Genomic DNA, 12,425 nt, shown 5'->3' with positions numbered 1-12,425 from the left:
AACTCCTAGAAATCCCTTCTGGCACCAGACTAGAGATCGCGTAGGGGCCAATTATGTTATAGGGGAAAAGGGAAAGAGAGAAATGCTACAGAGATTCTACGGTTAGGATCCAGCAGGATTAACCCTCCACACAGTTCCTTTTACCCTCGACGCTCCCCTCGCGACGATTCTTCGCGCTTCTTTCCCTTCTGCCTGCAGCGATTCTCTACACTTGCTGCTGCGTGCCAATCAACAGTACCGTGCAACGATCTTGGACCACCTGATGGGATGACTTCATACTCTGCTAACTGTTGCTCCTTTTACGCTACTTCGCACATACTGACATTGAAGTTATTCTCTTAAAAATATTTTACTCGAAGATATTTAGTCGAAAGCTATCAAACTGGTTGTTACAGTAGCAGTGAATTTTTCATTGTTTATGACACAATTTGGCTGTGTTAAATATTAGCTGGATTTACTTAGAATTTTAAATAGATTATGTTTATTGAATATGAAGTGTGTTAAGTACGCTGAATGCGTTGTAATTAATCAAATTAAAATATATATGTCGTTTGGTTCCTAAAACATCCGACTACGATGCTGATAAAACGCCGAAAAATCATTCCCATTGAAAACATCTTATATCATTATTGGTTTCGACAGCTATATACCTATGTGTAACAGAATTTCATAACGTAGAAATTTATCAAATCGGAAAACCGCACAAAAAATATAAAACCGAATATCCTCTTCCCTGATATTGTACATTTCTATATATTTCACTTCTTGGCAGTTAATCTCAGATACTGAAACGCATTTTGTTGTATTTTCCATAAATCAAGTTTCATCCAATTCAATAGCATTTACTCTCTTGCTTGGGATTTCACTTTCTGAAAATCAATCCTAGGTCAATCGATATTTGGATCTGGAATACAGTCCATGGTATCTTTTCTAGAGCAAATTTCATCCAATTCAACACTATCTAAACTGAAGTAAAACTTACATAGGGACCGGCAACACCCAGGATCAGCAAACGTTCGCGCCGTCGATCTCGTGATCTCAGCGCAACGATACCAGTTCGAAACCAGGGCTGAACAAGGGCAACACGTCGAGATCATGCTGCTCCACGGTGATGGCGTGACAGCCGAAGGCCGGTTAGGCAGATGCATGGCAACGAGTTGACATCGAACGCTGCGGGCTAGCGTGGCTAGAGCCACAGCTCTCTCTCTTAAACACGCACATTGCGAGAACAACCCGTGCGGTTCTCCTGGAAAAGGGAACGAACACGACGAAGAGACTAGAGACTCGGTCGTGCGCGAGCGCGTGCACGCACGGGCTTAGACACGCACACGACCTGATTGTTGGCCAGTTTTCCGTGTTGTTGTTGCTTGTTCGTATACGCTCAGGGAGCGTGCACTTCTCCACCATGACACATGGAATAGTAATGAAGGACAGAGATACACGAGGCGGGTTCTTCCTCAGCGACGAAGGGAGTCGAGCCAACGGTTCGGAGAGTCGTCACGCGAGAACGCGGCCAGCTGACGTTCTCTCTCGATACATTCTCCCTTGGAACCTTCTCTTTTCCTCGCGCGCGCCCTTTTTCCTCCCTTCATTGTCTTCCCACTTTTGTACGCAGCCATGGAACCACCCTTCTCCCATCTTACGGAGTCGAGAAAATGGATCATATCCAAAGTTTCAACAACTTTCCACGAATTATTCCAATTCTTTTTACTTGGTTTTATTGCTTGGTAATATGAAGCTGATAAATTTGTAGGTTGATTTTTAATTACTTCACGGTTATGCTAACGCAAAGTTTTACGGTTACAAAGCCACCCCCTTTCTTGGATTCAGGGAAGCGGACGTTACGAAAGACTCAAACAATTTCTTTAAATTATTCTAATTTATTTCGCTTGAATTTACTGATTGATAATATGAACTTGATTCTATTGATAAATTTGTAAGTTAATTTTTCATGATTATGCTGGTGATTCACAACCGTAAAGCCATCCCCTTTCTTTATCGGTTCAGGGAAATAGACGATATTGAAAATTTAAACAATTTTTCGCAAATTATCCCAAGTTCTTCTGCTCGAGTATCGATTGGTAGGATAGTAGCAAAGAATAGAGACGTTAATATGTTTAATTAATTTATAGTTACATTGATGTACTGCGGCCATAAAGTCACTCTTTGTAGCTTCAAAATAATGAATGCTACTAGAATTCTAATACATTAGTTCCCGGCAATATTGAATTTAGCAAAGGTAGATAAAATGCATTTGTAACATAGCAGTTTTACTTGTCCTTTGTGTTCATAAAATTATCCTTCCTTCACTGTATATACAGGACCTTATTTAAGTTTTCTTACCAATTACCCGAGTAAGTAATTCCTAAAATTCCTTTATTTGTAATTGTTTAATTTTCCTTTATTTGTAATTTCTGTGTAATTGAATTTTCAAATAATTTACAGTGTACGAGCTAACTGCATTTCGAAAACTACAATAAATCATATTACAGAGAAACACTACATTTTCAGGTTAATTTTAGAATGTCACTTCCTCTACGGAAGGCCCGCTGGATTGAGAAAGACGATCTCCACTGTCACTCATCCAGCTTAGCCAAGATCGTCCCTGTAATTATACTGGCCCGTTTCCTACTCTGTCTCCTACCTTTCCATTCCATTTGTCCTTTTTTTCTTAAGTCTTGCCTTCGATACCGCCGCGTTATTTTATTTTTCTCCTTTTTTCCTCTTTTTCTTCCAGATACGTGGAGAAAGGAGAGAATAAACGGCGATCCTCGAGGTGGTTGCCAGTTTAGGTGAATGGACGGTAGAAACAAAAGAATGCCGCGTTTCATCGGCTACGTCAGAGAAAGTGACGATCGCCTAGAATGGGGATGAAGGGACGCCACCGTAAAGGGTGTGGTTCGTTCTTCAGCCAAGAAACATCCTTTCAATGAGAGGTTACAGGTGCCGGCGGATGTTACTTCTTTTTCCTCGATCGAATCTAACGTGGGAAATGTCGGTTAATCTCCAATCGGATCGATTTTCTAGGCCGATCATTAAAAACCTGTATAGCGAGGTGAACGAGAAACATTCAATTTAGGATTCGTCCTTCGCTCTTCTGCGTCGGCCTGACGACGTTACTCATCAGATTCTACATTATTTTAATCGCAAGATGTTTATCGACATGTTGTAAATTACAAATTATTCCGCAAATTCGAGCTTGTTAAATAATTTTCTTGCAATAAATCCCTCGTATGTATTCTTATATTTTCTATAAATATAAATTTTCTATAAATAAAGTAGAATACATATATACATATATATTCATCAATCAATTGACGCGTTCTCTAGAGGTTCTACGAGCTCAATGAATCTTCATTCTCATCGACATTCTCGTCACAAGTGCGCCATTCATTTCTTTAAGACGGACCCACGTTTTCATCCCTTCCCATGGCTAACATCCCTCCACAAGCTCGTTATTTCCTCCCCCTTTCTCCTCCTCTCAATAGACTCACCCAAACATCCCTTTGTTCCATTCCCTTTCTGATTCCGCAAATCTGCAAGCAGCTCTTTAACCCCAAGCCACCGTGGAAATGAATTTCAATCGGCGAGTTTTGAGTTCATTCGCGTAACGAATGTTCGGTTCGTCGAATATCGACGAGACGATTCGTTGGACAGCGACGTTCGAGTTCACCCCGCGGCGTGCGTGCTCCTTAAAAGCGCGGCATTTTTTGTATTTCTCGCCCCGAGATTCACAAAGCTGCGTACACCTCGTCGAGTTAAACGAAACTGAAATTCTAATGAGCCGGATGTTCCAGCGATCTGGTGCACCTGATCTATAATTTCATACCCGCATACGTCTGTACGCCTGCATGCACCAGGTAGCCGCGTTCGGGAAAAAATAACACACGCGCGCACGAACGTGTTTGTAAATATTTTTCTGTGCGATTCGAAGTAGGATAGAGTTGTTTTAACGAGAGATTCTGCTGTGAGATAGATTTGGTTTGTCGATGTTTGAGATAGTTTTATAAGTGGCACTGTGGAAGTGAGAATTCTTCGGTCGTCTGACTGAGGATCGAGGGGTTTGGAGCACCGATTGCGAGCGAAGATCGACTTACTTAGACGAATTATGAAATATAGATGAATATAGATGAATTACGGAGATAGTGCATTTTGAAAAATGTTTACTGCGCCTTAACTTTACGGCAGAAAATTTATTAAAGAGTAAACAGAAATAAGAATGACGTATAATATAAAAGACGCTGCATGCGTATGCATTCCAGAATAGAATGAATTTGTTTCACAGCGATCTTATGAGATAGATTCGATAGTGTGTTATTTGAATGGAGAAAAGAGTTTTTCAGTGGTTTAATAAATTTCAACGATAGTTTCTTAAGCGTGGAACGGTGTTTGAAGTGTCTGGAAAGTGGGGGTGGGACATGATCCGTGGCTAAATATAGGAAACGATTTTGGACGGGGTAATACCGCGTAGAATACGGTCAAACGCAATGTTTGCGGGCAACGCCCACCCATACTCGTCCGGGTTTTTACTGCCTGGCAGTAAAGAACGAAAATTATGATCGGAGCTTGTCACTGCTTCGGGCGTCGAGGAGTGCTCCGAGATCTGCCATCGGATGGAAGTTTGCTCGTACCCTTGTAATCGCGACTGTAGAAAGATCTTGTTCTGAGACGAGACTAGAGAATTTGGAAATTTTTCATATTTATTTATGGATTCGAGTAAAACATGTTAAAGATTCATTTAATTTCTTATTCTTTCATTTTTAGTTATTAATCTAATTTTTCTTCTCTCTTCATTGTATTTTACGATTTAAAACCAGTTTGATTTTGTTTTGCGAAATGGCAGAACAATTTTTTCCCATTCCTTCAAGATAGTTTTTGTTCACTCGAGTTCTTAAACTCATTAAAACTTCATTTTCTTTAATATCCTATAATTAGTATCCTTCATACTTAATTTTATGCACGAATCTTTTGTGATGTTCTTTCAAAATCTCATTCTCTTCTTATTTGATAACTTTAATGTGTTAATTAAACTGTCGTATCACTGTTAGCTAGCCTTCGAAATATTAGATTACGAGAATGCTGATGGAAAAATCGCAAAGTATAAAAAGATTGCTTCCCTGAAATTCTTGACATTATTATTCTTGATCATCCTTTTAGGATTAATACATTATCTTCTGTATCATACTTCCTACTAACGTAGCAATAATAAGGGGATGATTTCAGCTGGTTAACTCGACGACGTCTAAAGACACGCTATAAAATTTGTTTTTGCACGATCGGGGGACAGGATCGTTGTATCATCGGCAGGAATGGAAATGAGAAGGAATGGAAAAGTGGCGATCGCGGAAACTGCGAAAGTAGAGGCAAGAGAAAGTTCTCGTTTTGCGAGATGCGAGCGCAATTACACCGGGGCGATAAAAGTGTTACTTCGCGCTGTAATTTAGAAATATTTTTACGTCGTTTTGATTTGGCCGGGGAAACGAGAACCGTGAGTAGAATAAAACCGCCACTTCGCCGTGTAATTTTCGTGCACGAGTTTCCACGCCGCCACTGTTTATATTCTACTTTCCACTCGGAGAACGGCTCTGTGCTTCTCCGTTTTCCCCTCTCGTAGCATAGAATCGCGAAATTGGTCCATAAAAAAAGGAAGGTGTGTTAAGAAATCGCTGAATGGAGCATCGTCTATCTAGCCGTCGATTTTTTTCGCTCCATCCCTCGGTCGTTCCATTTAAGCAAGTAGAAATTTTGAAACGTTTCACGCGGAAATTCGTCGAAGCATTCAGATACCTTTCTCTTCACTGAAACTTGGAATTGAAATTAAAAGCTTGGAAAATTGCTTGGATGAAAGATTTTAAAGATCCTCATGTTCGACTTTATTCATGTACCTCAATGTAGTCTCGAGTTCTGTCAACGTTTCCTTGCACGATAATGTACTAATTGTAATGGCGTTAATCGATTGAGAGATGATAAATTTGAAGTTGTGGATTTGACTTGCACAAACGGTTCCTGTAATCTTACAATTTTACGCCGAATATAACAATTAATTATCGCAGCTTGTAATTTGTAAAATTCACCTGCAAACTTTATCTGTTTCGAACTTGTTACTGTTATACGAGAAAATCTACTGATACTGAAAGCTTGTAAAATTACGCTATCGCTTCAGTTTCCCAATGAGAATCAGACATTTCTAAGACAAAATTTTCTAAATAAATCCGCCTAATTATCCACCATAATCAACATACTTTTCATCATCACGAATCTTCGTCCCTATTATTGATAATCATTGAAACATTTCACACGAAAATTTATTGGATCACTGAAAATCCTTTCTCTCTACTTAAACAAATAAGCATCTACAAATTCAGCGAACGAAACTGCACCTGACTTACTATATTCGACTTTGCCCAAACATTTCAACATTCTACGACAACCAGCAATCCTAAGGTTCACCGATATATTCGAAAGAGAAGCAACAAGGCGTGCTGATTACGCCTGCCCAATTATCCGTCGATTCTTACTATCGCTGGATCCTTTTAAAGTAGAAAGTTTCGGTTGGAGAATCTATCGGCTTTAGGAAAGTTGCGCGGTGGCTCGTCACAGTCGGAGGCAGTCGACGCTGAAGCAGGAACGTCGACACGGGTCCTCTCGTCGCCTAATTGAATGGCATTTTATTTAGCACAGTTCCCCGCACTCTGGATAGCCGCCATTTACCTCAATTACGTAATTCACCGTACACAACCGACCGCGCAGCTACCCACCATGGGTATTGCATGGTGATGGCCATGCCGAACCATGATAGTGTGTGGTGGTTCGTTGTGTTGTTGGTGTTGGTGTTGGTGGTGGTGGTCAACTGATGACACGTGTTTGCGCTACCGCCGCCGTGCAATTAGCCCCCCAATGTAATTTCGCGCTGTAAGAGCGTGCCACGCTCTTTTGGCCTAGTACCGTACCTGAGGGCGCATCGGTACCCCTGCATTACCAAGAGGGAAGTGATTTTCTTCGGGAGACGTAGAAAAATTCGATTTTAAGTACTCCACCGCCGGCACTTCGATGGTTATTTTTGCATCTGGTTATAACCATCGATGGGTGAAACGGATCCTTTAAACGAACACTGGTTATCCTCGAGCCTTTGACCTACTGGTTAAAAATCCTCCTCCAACGTCGTTTACTCTCCTTTGCTTGGATCAGAAAGAACGGTTGAGAGTTTGAGAGTGGTCATTTTCGGCGATGCTCGGAATTGGAAAATGTTCTTAATCCACTCGTAGTAATAAATATCAAGCTTCACGAATACGTGGAAAATTATTAAAATTATAATTACATACTAGAACTGGAACTACGCATTTATCCTTTATGAACTGTTCTTTTATCTCCTTTTAATTGGTTATTAAAGGCAGTATGTGTATTATTAAAGTCAACGTGTAGTTGCCATTCTGATGTAGTACGATCTTCCGACAGTTGTTTTGCTTTTCTTCGATTCCGCAATTTGTTCACGTGCAGAGTTTCTTCGAATTATTTTGAAGATGGGTCGCTATCTCGAGAGCACGAACTTGCAGATTTCCAATAAATGAACATAATATATTTCTTTACTAAGAACTTAATATTTTTACGTTCTCTGTGAGTTTTTTTAAGCGAGGCGAAAAATATCCAATTTCCACCACCCCCAAGTATTCGTTCTTCTTACTACATTATCGTCGTGCAATTTACACGGCGCTGTTTACGCGGAAATTAGTTCTTCCATAGTTTTCTATCTCGATAGGTTATTGTGTAATTAATCTCACGTCGTCCAGGCAATCGCATCAAGAATAAATATTCGTGTAATTGAAGCATCGAGTAGGTGTGCGCCGCTGGAACGTGATGCAATGTTAATGAACGGGATATTATCCGGCAACTAGTATCATTGCAGACGATACACGCTGTATAGTCGGTAATTGTGCCCAGCGATGCTGATTAGGTGTAATTATCATTCGATCGAAGAAATGTCCTCGTGTTAGCTGCCATGGCGGTATTACTTATCAAATACTCTATTTTATTTTTCCTCCCGATTCTAATTCTTTCTTTCTCGTTCTTTCATCCCTATAACATCGCTATAGGTACATATAATGATGATATATACTTGTGCATAATTAAAATTATGATCAGTCGATTACGTGGTTGGGTAAATTTACCAGAGTCATTCATAGTTAAAGCTTATGTAGCAAACAATGGTTCGCTGGAAACGCGAGGATGGAAAAAAAATTGCCGACGGGGGCGGATGAAAAAAATAACGTCAATTCTGGGAAGACGATTAGGAACGATCAGATAAGGGACTGGCTGGCGTGGAACGTGTCGTTTCCCAGCCGCTCGAAGACTTTCGACTTAATTAGACGTTTGCTGTCGTCCTGATTTTGTCAGCTTTAATCCTGCCCCGTAACGGGAGCCAATAACGCGCATCCCAGTCGCAATCACGTAACACTGTGGCCGTTCACTAGATATTTCAAGACGACACGAACACGTTTGATAAGATATCGGGATTTGAGTGATAAAACCTGACCTGATGATTTATGGTAAGATCTTTGATGCGTGAAAAGGTTGCGAAATACAGTAAAACCTTGATTGTTCAAACAGTAAAACATTGATTGAATGAGATGCATCAAATGGAATCACTTTGTTTTCATACGAGAAACAATCATTCATTCTAGACTATCTTAGAAATATTAATATCGAACAAGAACAAGAGCTCCTGAACAAAAATGTGAACTATTTTACAATAATAACATTTTCGAACAAGAATATGCAAAAAAAAAAGAAGAAAAAGAAAAATAGCAACCAAATCTCGCTACATTTCTGTTCTTGTTTCCCAATCTTTCTTACAAGAAATCATTTCCAAATTTGCCACTGCCGAACGTTCTAGTTAATCGATTATTCTCTTAATCGATATTCCAATAGCCAAAGTTCCACCGTATCAACCCTTTGATCAATTTCGACAAAACTCGTGTCGATTCTCCAATATGGTCGTGAAGTTGCAGGTGAAAGAAGATTATTCGCATACTAATTAATTGCATGGACAGAAGAAGGAGACAAAAGTTGTTCGTGGGCGAGCAACCACGCTTCGGATTATCCACGAATGGGATCTGATCCTTTTCCGCGCCTTCACCTGTCTACCGTGCTGCATTCGCGCAGATACGATCAGCAAAAAGACCAAGCGCGTTACGAAATTTGCTCACTGGCTGAATTTTTTTCTACACCGCGTCCGTGCTACCAACTCCTGTATAGCCGGCGAGAAATTGTTCCGATAAAAAATTCTATTACCTATAATGCGACCACCGCAGCCAGATTAGCATCTTTTGAGGAAAATTTAGGTCACACGGCTCGACGCGTTGTTCCCGTGCCTTTACGCGGCGCGCAGTCTTCGGCGTATACGTTCTAACTCTAAAATTTTGTGAGATCTTAAAAAAAATATTAGACGAGCGAAAGAAGCGGGGAAAAATTATTTCGAGAAGATTGAAACATTTTTTAGAACGTCATTCTGGGTCTGCGACGTAGAGGATGATTTCGTGTGTGTGTGTGTTACATTAACGAAAAATTGCAGAGTCGAATGTGTTCAGTAGAAGGCTTCGCTCGGAAAATGGAACCGAGTAATTAGCAATCGAGTTGCGTGTACGGAAAAACGTGTCGTCCTAGGTATTCCACCTCCGTCACCGGTCCACTCTTTTCATGGTGGGCCAATGGGCGGGGCCAAGGACTTCTGTTGCCAAACTGTCACGTTGACGTCCGGCTGTTTTTTGTTGCATCTTCGCGAGTTTTTCGTCCAGATGTAATCTCAAAAGCCATAAAATCATAAGAAAGCAATCTACATGATCCGAAATAGGCGATATCGTATGTTGTAATTTTTATCGCGAATATTAATAATAAATAACTTGTTCGATTATTTCGGAAAGCAAAATCGTATGATTTTCGAATTATTCTAAGATAAATAGCGCAAAAGTGGCGGAAGAACAGTCTTCACTAGACACTCCAATTCGAAGCAGCGAAACAGAAACTACGTCCAATCTTTCGGCAAGGGAAATTTACTCGCGTCCCAGATGTCAGCGTTACCCTCAACCCTCGATTCCCATCGAATTGGCGGTAGATAGGGAAACGGGGGAGTCTCTCGTCGTCGTTGGCGGCGGCGGCGGCGGCCCGAAACTCGGCGCTCCATGCATACAAGCGTCGCTGGTCGAGCGTGGTCTCTGGCTTTCTTTACCGGAGCTATACCCCCGACAGAGTCTGTCAGGAGTAGTGGCAGCGTCGTACGCGCACTACGAACGAAAAGGGTCCCCGGACAGGTAGAGAAAACACCTCCACGAGCGAAGGTGCCCCCAGGGTGTCGGTAAACCATGGGCATGGCCCGATTTCATCAACTCCCACACGGACACCATAATGGCCTCCGTATAGCCAATCGGTCGCCTAGACGTCACAGACACAAAGTGGGGGAATGGTGGAACGGCCAATCGCGTGGCGCGCTAACGGCCAACGTGGGTGTGGCCTTGAGTGGCGCCACCGCGGCGACTTTCGGAAACCGTACGCCGGGCTCCGGGGAGAGGCTTCGGCTTCATTATGTATCATTATACCGGTCCGCGCCGCGCGGTGTGCACTGCAGTTACTGGGCCAGGCGCGCGTGTGTGCTTTTCTCTCTTCTTCGTCGGTCGTCGTCATCTTGTTCTTCTTCTTCTTGCCTACGGTGATCGGCGAATCGTCGTGACCGTTTTCTCTCGTCGACAACCACGTCGGCCGAGCCACGATGCTCATCGGCGTCGAATAATCACGGCATACGCGCGTGTGGAAAAAGCACTTGCTGGTTGCCGCTGAACGAGAGCGAGCGTGCGCGCGCGCGCACGCCTCTGTGTCATCGGCGACGTACAATTAAATCACGCAGTTCGCGCGAGTGTATTGTCACACTAGGACCACAGTTTCGACCGACAGATTATCGGATCTCCGTCGGAGAAGCTAGACCAAATTTCCAAACCGTCGATCGTGCGATATAACAAGTGCGTTTTCAAATACCCAGGACGATCGTATACCACGGATTTCGGCCCGGTATCGTGACTATCCTCGCGGTGGTGCACGATCGGAACGTGATTAACAGTGACGATTGTTGGAACAGTGATCGACGGGTCCAAGAACGTGAAGCGCCCGCTCCGTCGCAGTGCAAAGAACCATTACTCCGATGGGCAGTTTATTCGATCACGGAGGACGTTACCGTAGATCGAGCTGACTCGTACAAAACTACCTGTGCTGACTTTGGTGCATCTTTTAGAATATACGATCCATGAAATTGGATTCAGTTCCGTAAAGGCTACGCGGGTGAAGTGCTTAGTGACTTAACTGTAACCGAGCTAACTCAGACTACTTGGCGGAGAGTTACAAAACTAGTGTATTTGTGAACACGTGAGAGAAACAATTAACTAAATCTAGTGACAATTCGAACATCATACTACAGTTCGTTCTAAAGTGACAGTGAAGAGATCAGCTAAATCAACTCCTTTGAACAATCCTCATTAATCACCGCTTCAGAAATCTATCAAATATAGCAACACCGATAAAGCCATTAAAACCATCCGCATTCTGAAACGAAGTAAACGAGGAATATCCAAATGTCGCCTGTTTATATGGAATTAACATCGTACCCATAAGCGATCCATTAATCAATAGTGAACGGTCGTGAAACGTGAAACAGAGGCCCCAAGATTCGGGCCCCGTACGGTGTTCGCGCGACGGCGGCGGCGACGACGTCGTCGGCGAGTTTGTCCGCGAGAACCGTAGGCTGTGGCGGCGGCATCGACGTCGCGACTAAGGTGGAGCGTCCGGGCAGCACGACGACGCTCAACTTCACGGACCTGGGGAGCCCATTCGGGGCGGGCGACCCCTGTCCGTCCAGTACCCCGACCCCGAATAGCATGTCGGGAGGCGGTGGACCGTCTGGAGGTGGCGGTGGTGGCGGTGGCGGTGGTGCAGGTGCCGGTGGCGGTGGTTCCGACATGGAACAGCATCTTCATCACACAGGATTGGGCTCGGTGACACCTGGACCACCTGGTGGAAACGGTGGCGATAGTACAACGTCGAGCACGCCCGTCTCGCAAAGTGGCAAGTCAGCATTTATCGAATTGCAACACAATAATTTATATAATCCCGCCAGTCTACGTGGTGGGTATCCGGGAGGGCACAGTGTGCCTGGTGCTCATCAATTCCCGCATCAAGTCGGCGCGCTAAGTCACCAAACGTCCGGACCAGGCAGCGGGAATCAACAACACGCGGATGCAGGATTCCCCAGTCCTAGGTCCGCGCTAACCGGATATCCGTTCGCGCCCATGCACCAGCACAACGCCTACGGATATCACCTGGGATCGTACGCGCCCCAGTGCCCCTCACCACCCAAGGACGGTGAGTACCCTAACTGTATGTATTCG

At 43.3% G+C, this 12,425-nt stretch overlaps 1 protein-coding gene across 7 annotated transcripts in view; it reads left to right on the top strand.

Annotated features, from left to right (window-relative positions):
- The first annotated feature begins 10,580 nt into the window (after positions 1-10,580).
- The window catches only part of LOC126922495 (homeotic protein distal-less), a 113,254-nt gene continuing 111,409 nt past the window's right edge, over positions 10,581-12,425 (top strand). For 2 of the 7 annotated variants that reach the window (XM_050735079.1, XM_050735077.1), the window contains exon 1: positions 10,581-12,399. In XM_050735079.1, the coding sequence (XP_050591036.1) occupies positions 11,916-12,399 (484 nt within the window). In that variant the 5' untranslated portion in view covers positions 10,581-11,915. Of the gene's footprint in view, positions 12,415-12,425 lie in introns of all 7 variants that reach the window. The other 5 variants (XM_050735078.1, XM_050735080.1, XM_050735076.1 and 2 more) reach the window with 4 other exon arrangements.

This window comes from Bombus affinis, chromosome 12, assembly GCF_024516045.1.
Source record: "Bombus affinis isolate iyBomAffi1 chromosome 12, iyBomAffi1.2, whole genome shotgun sequence".
NCBI lineage: Eukaryota > Metazoa > Arthropoda > Insecta > Hymenoptera > Apidae > Bombus > Bombus affinis.
This window is presented reverse-complemented; position numbering and strand designations above follow the sequence as displayed.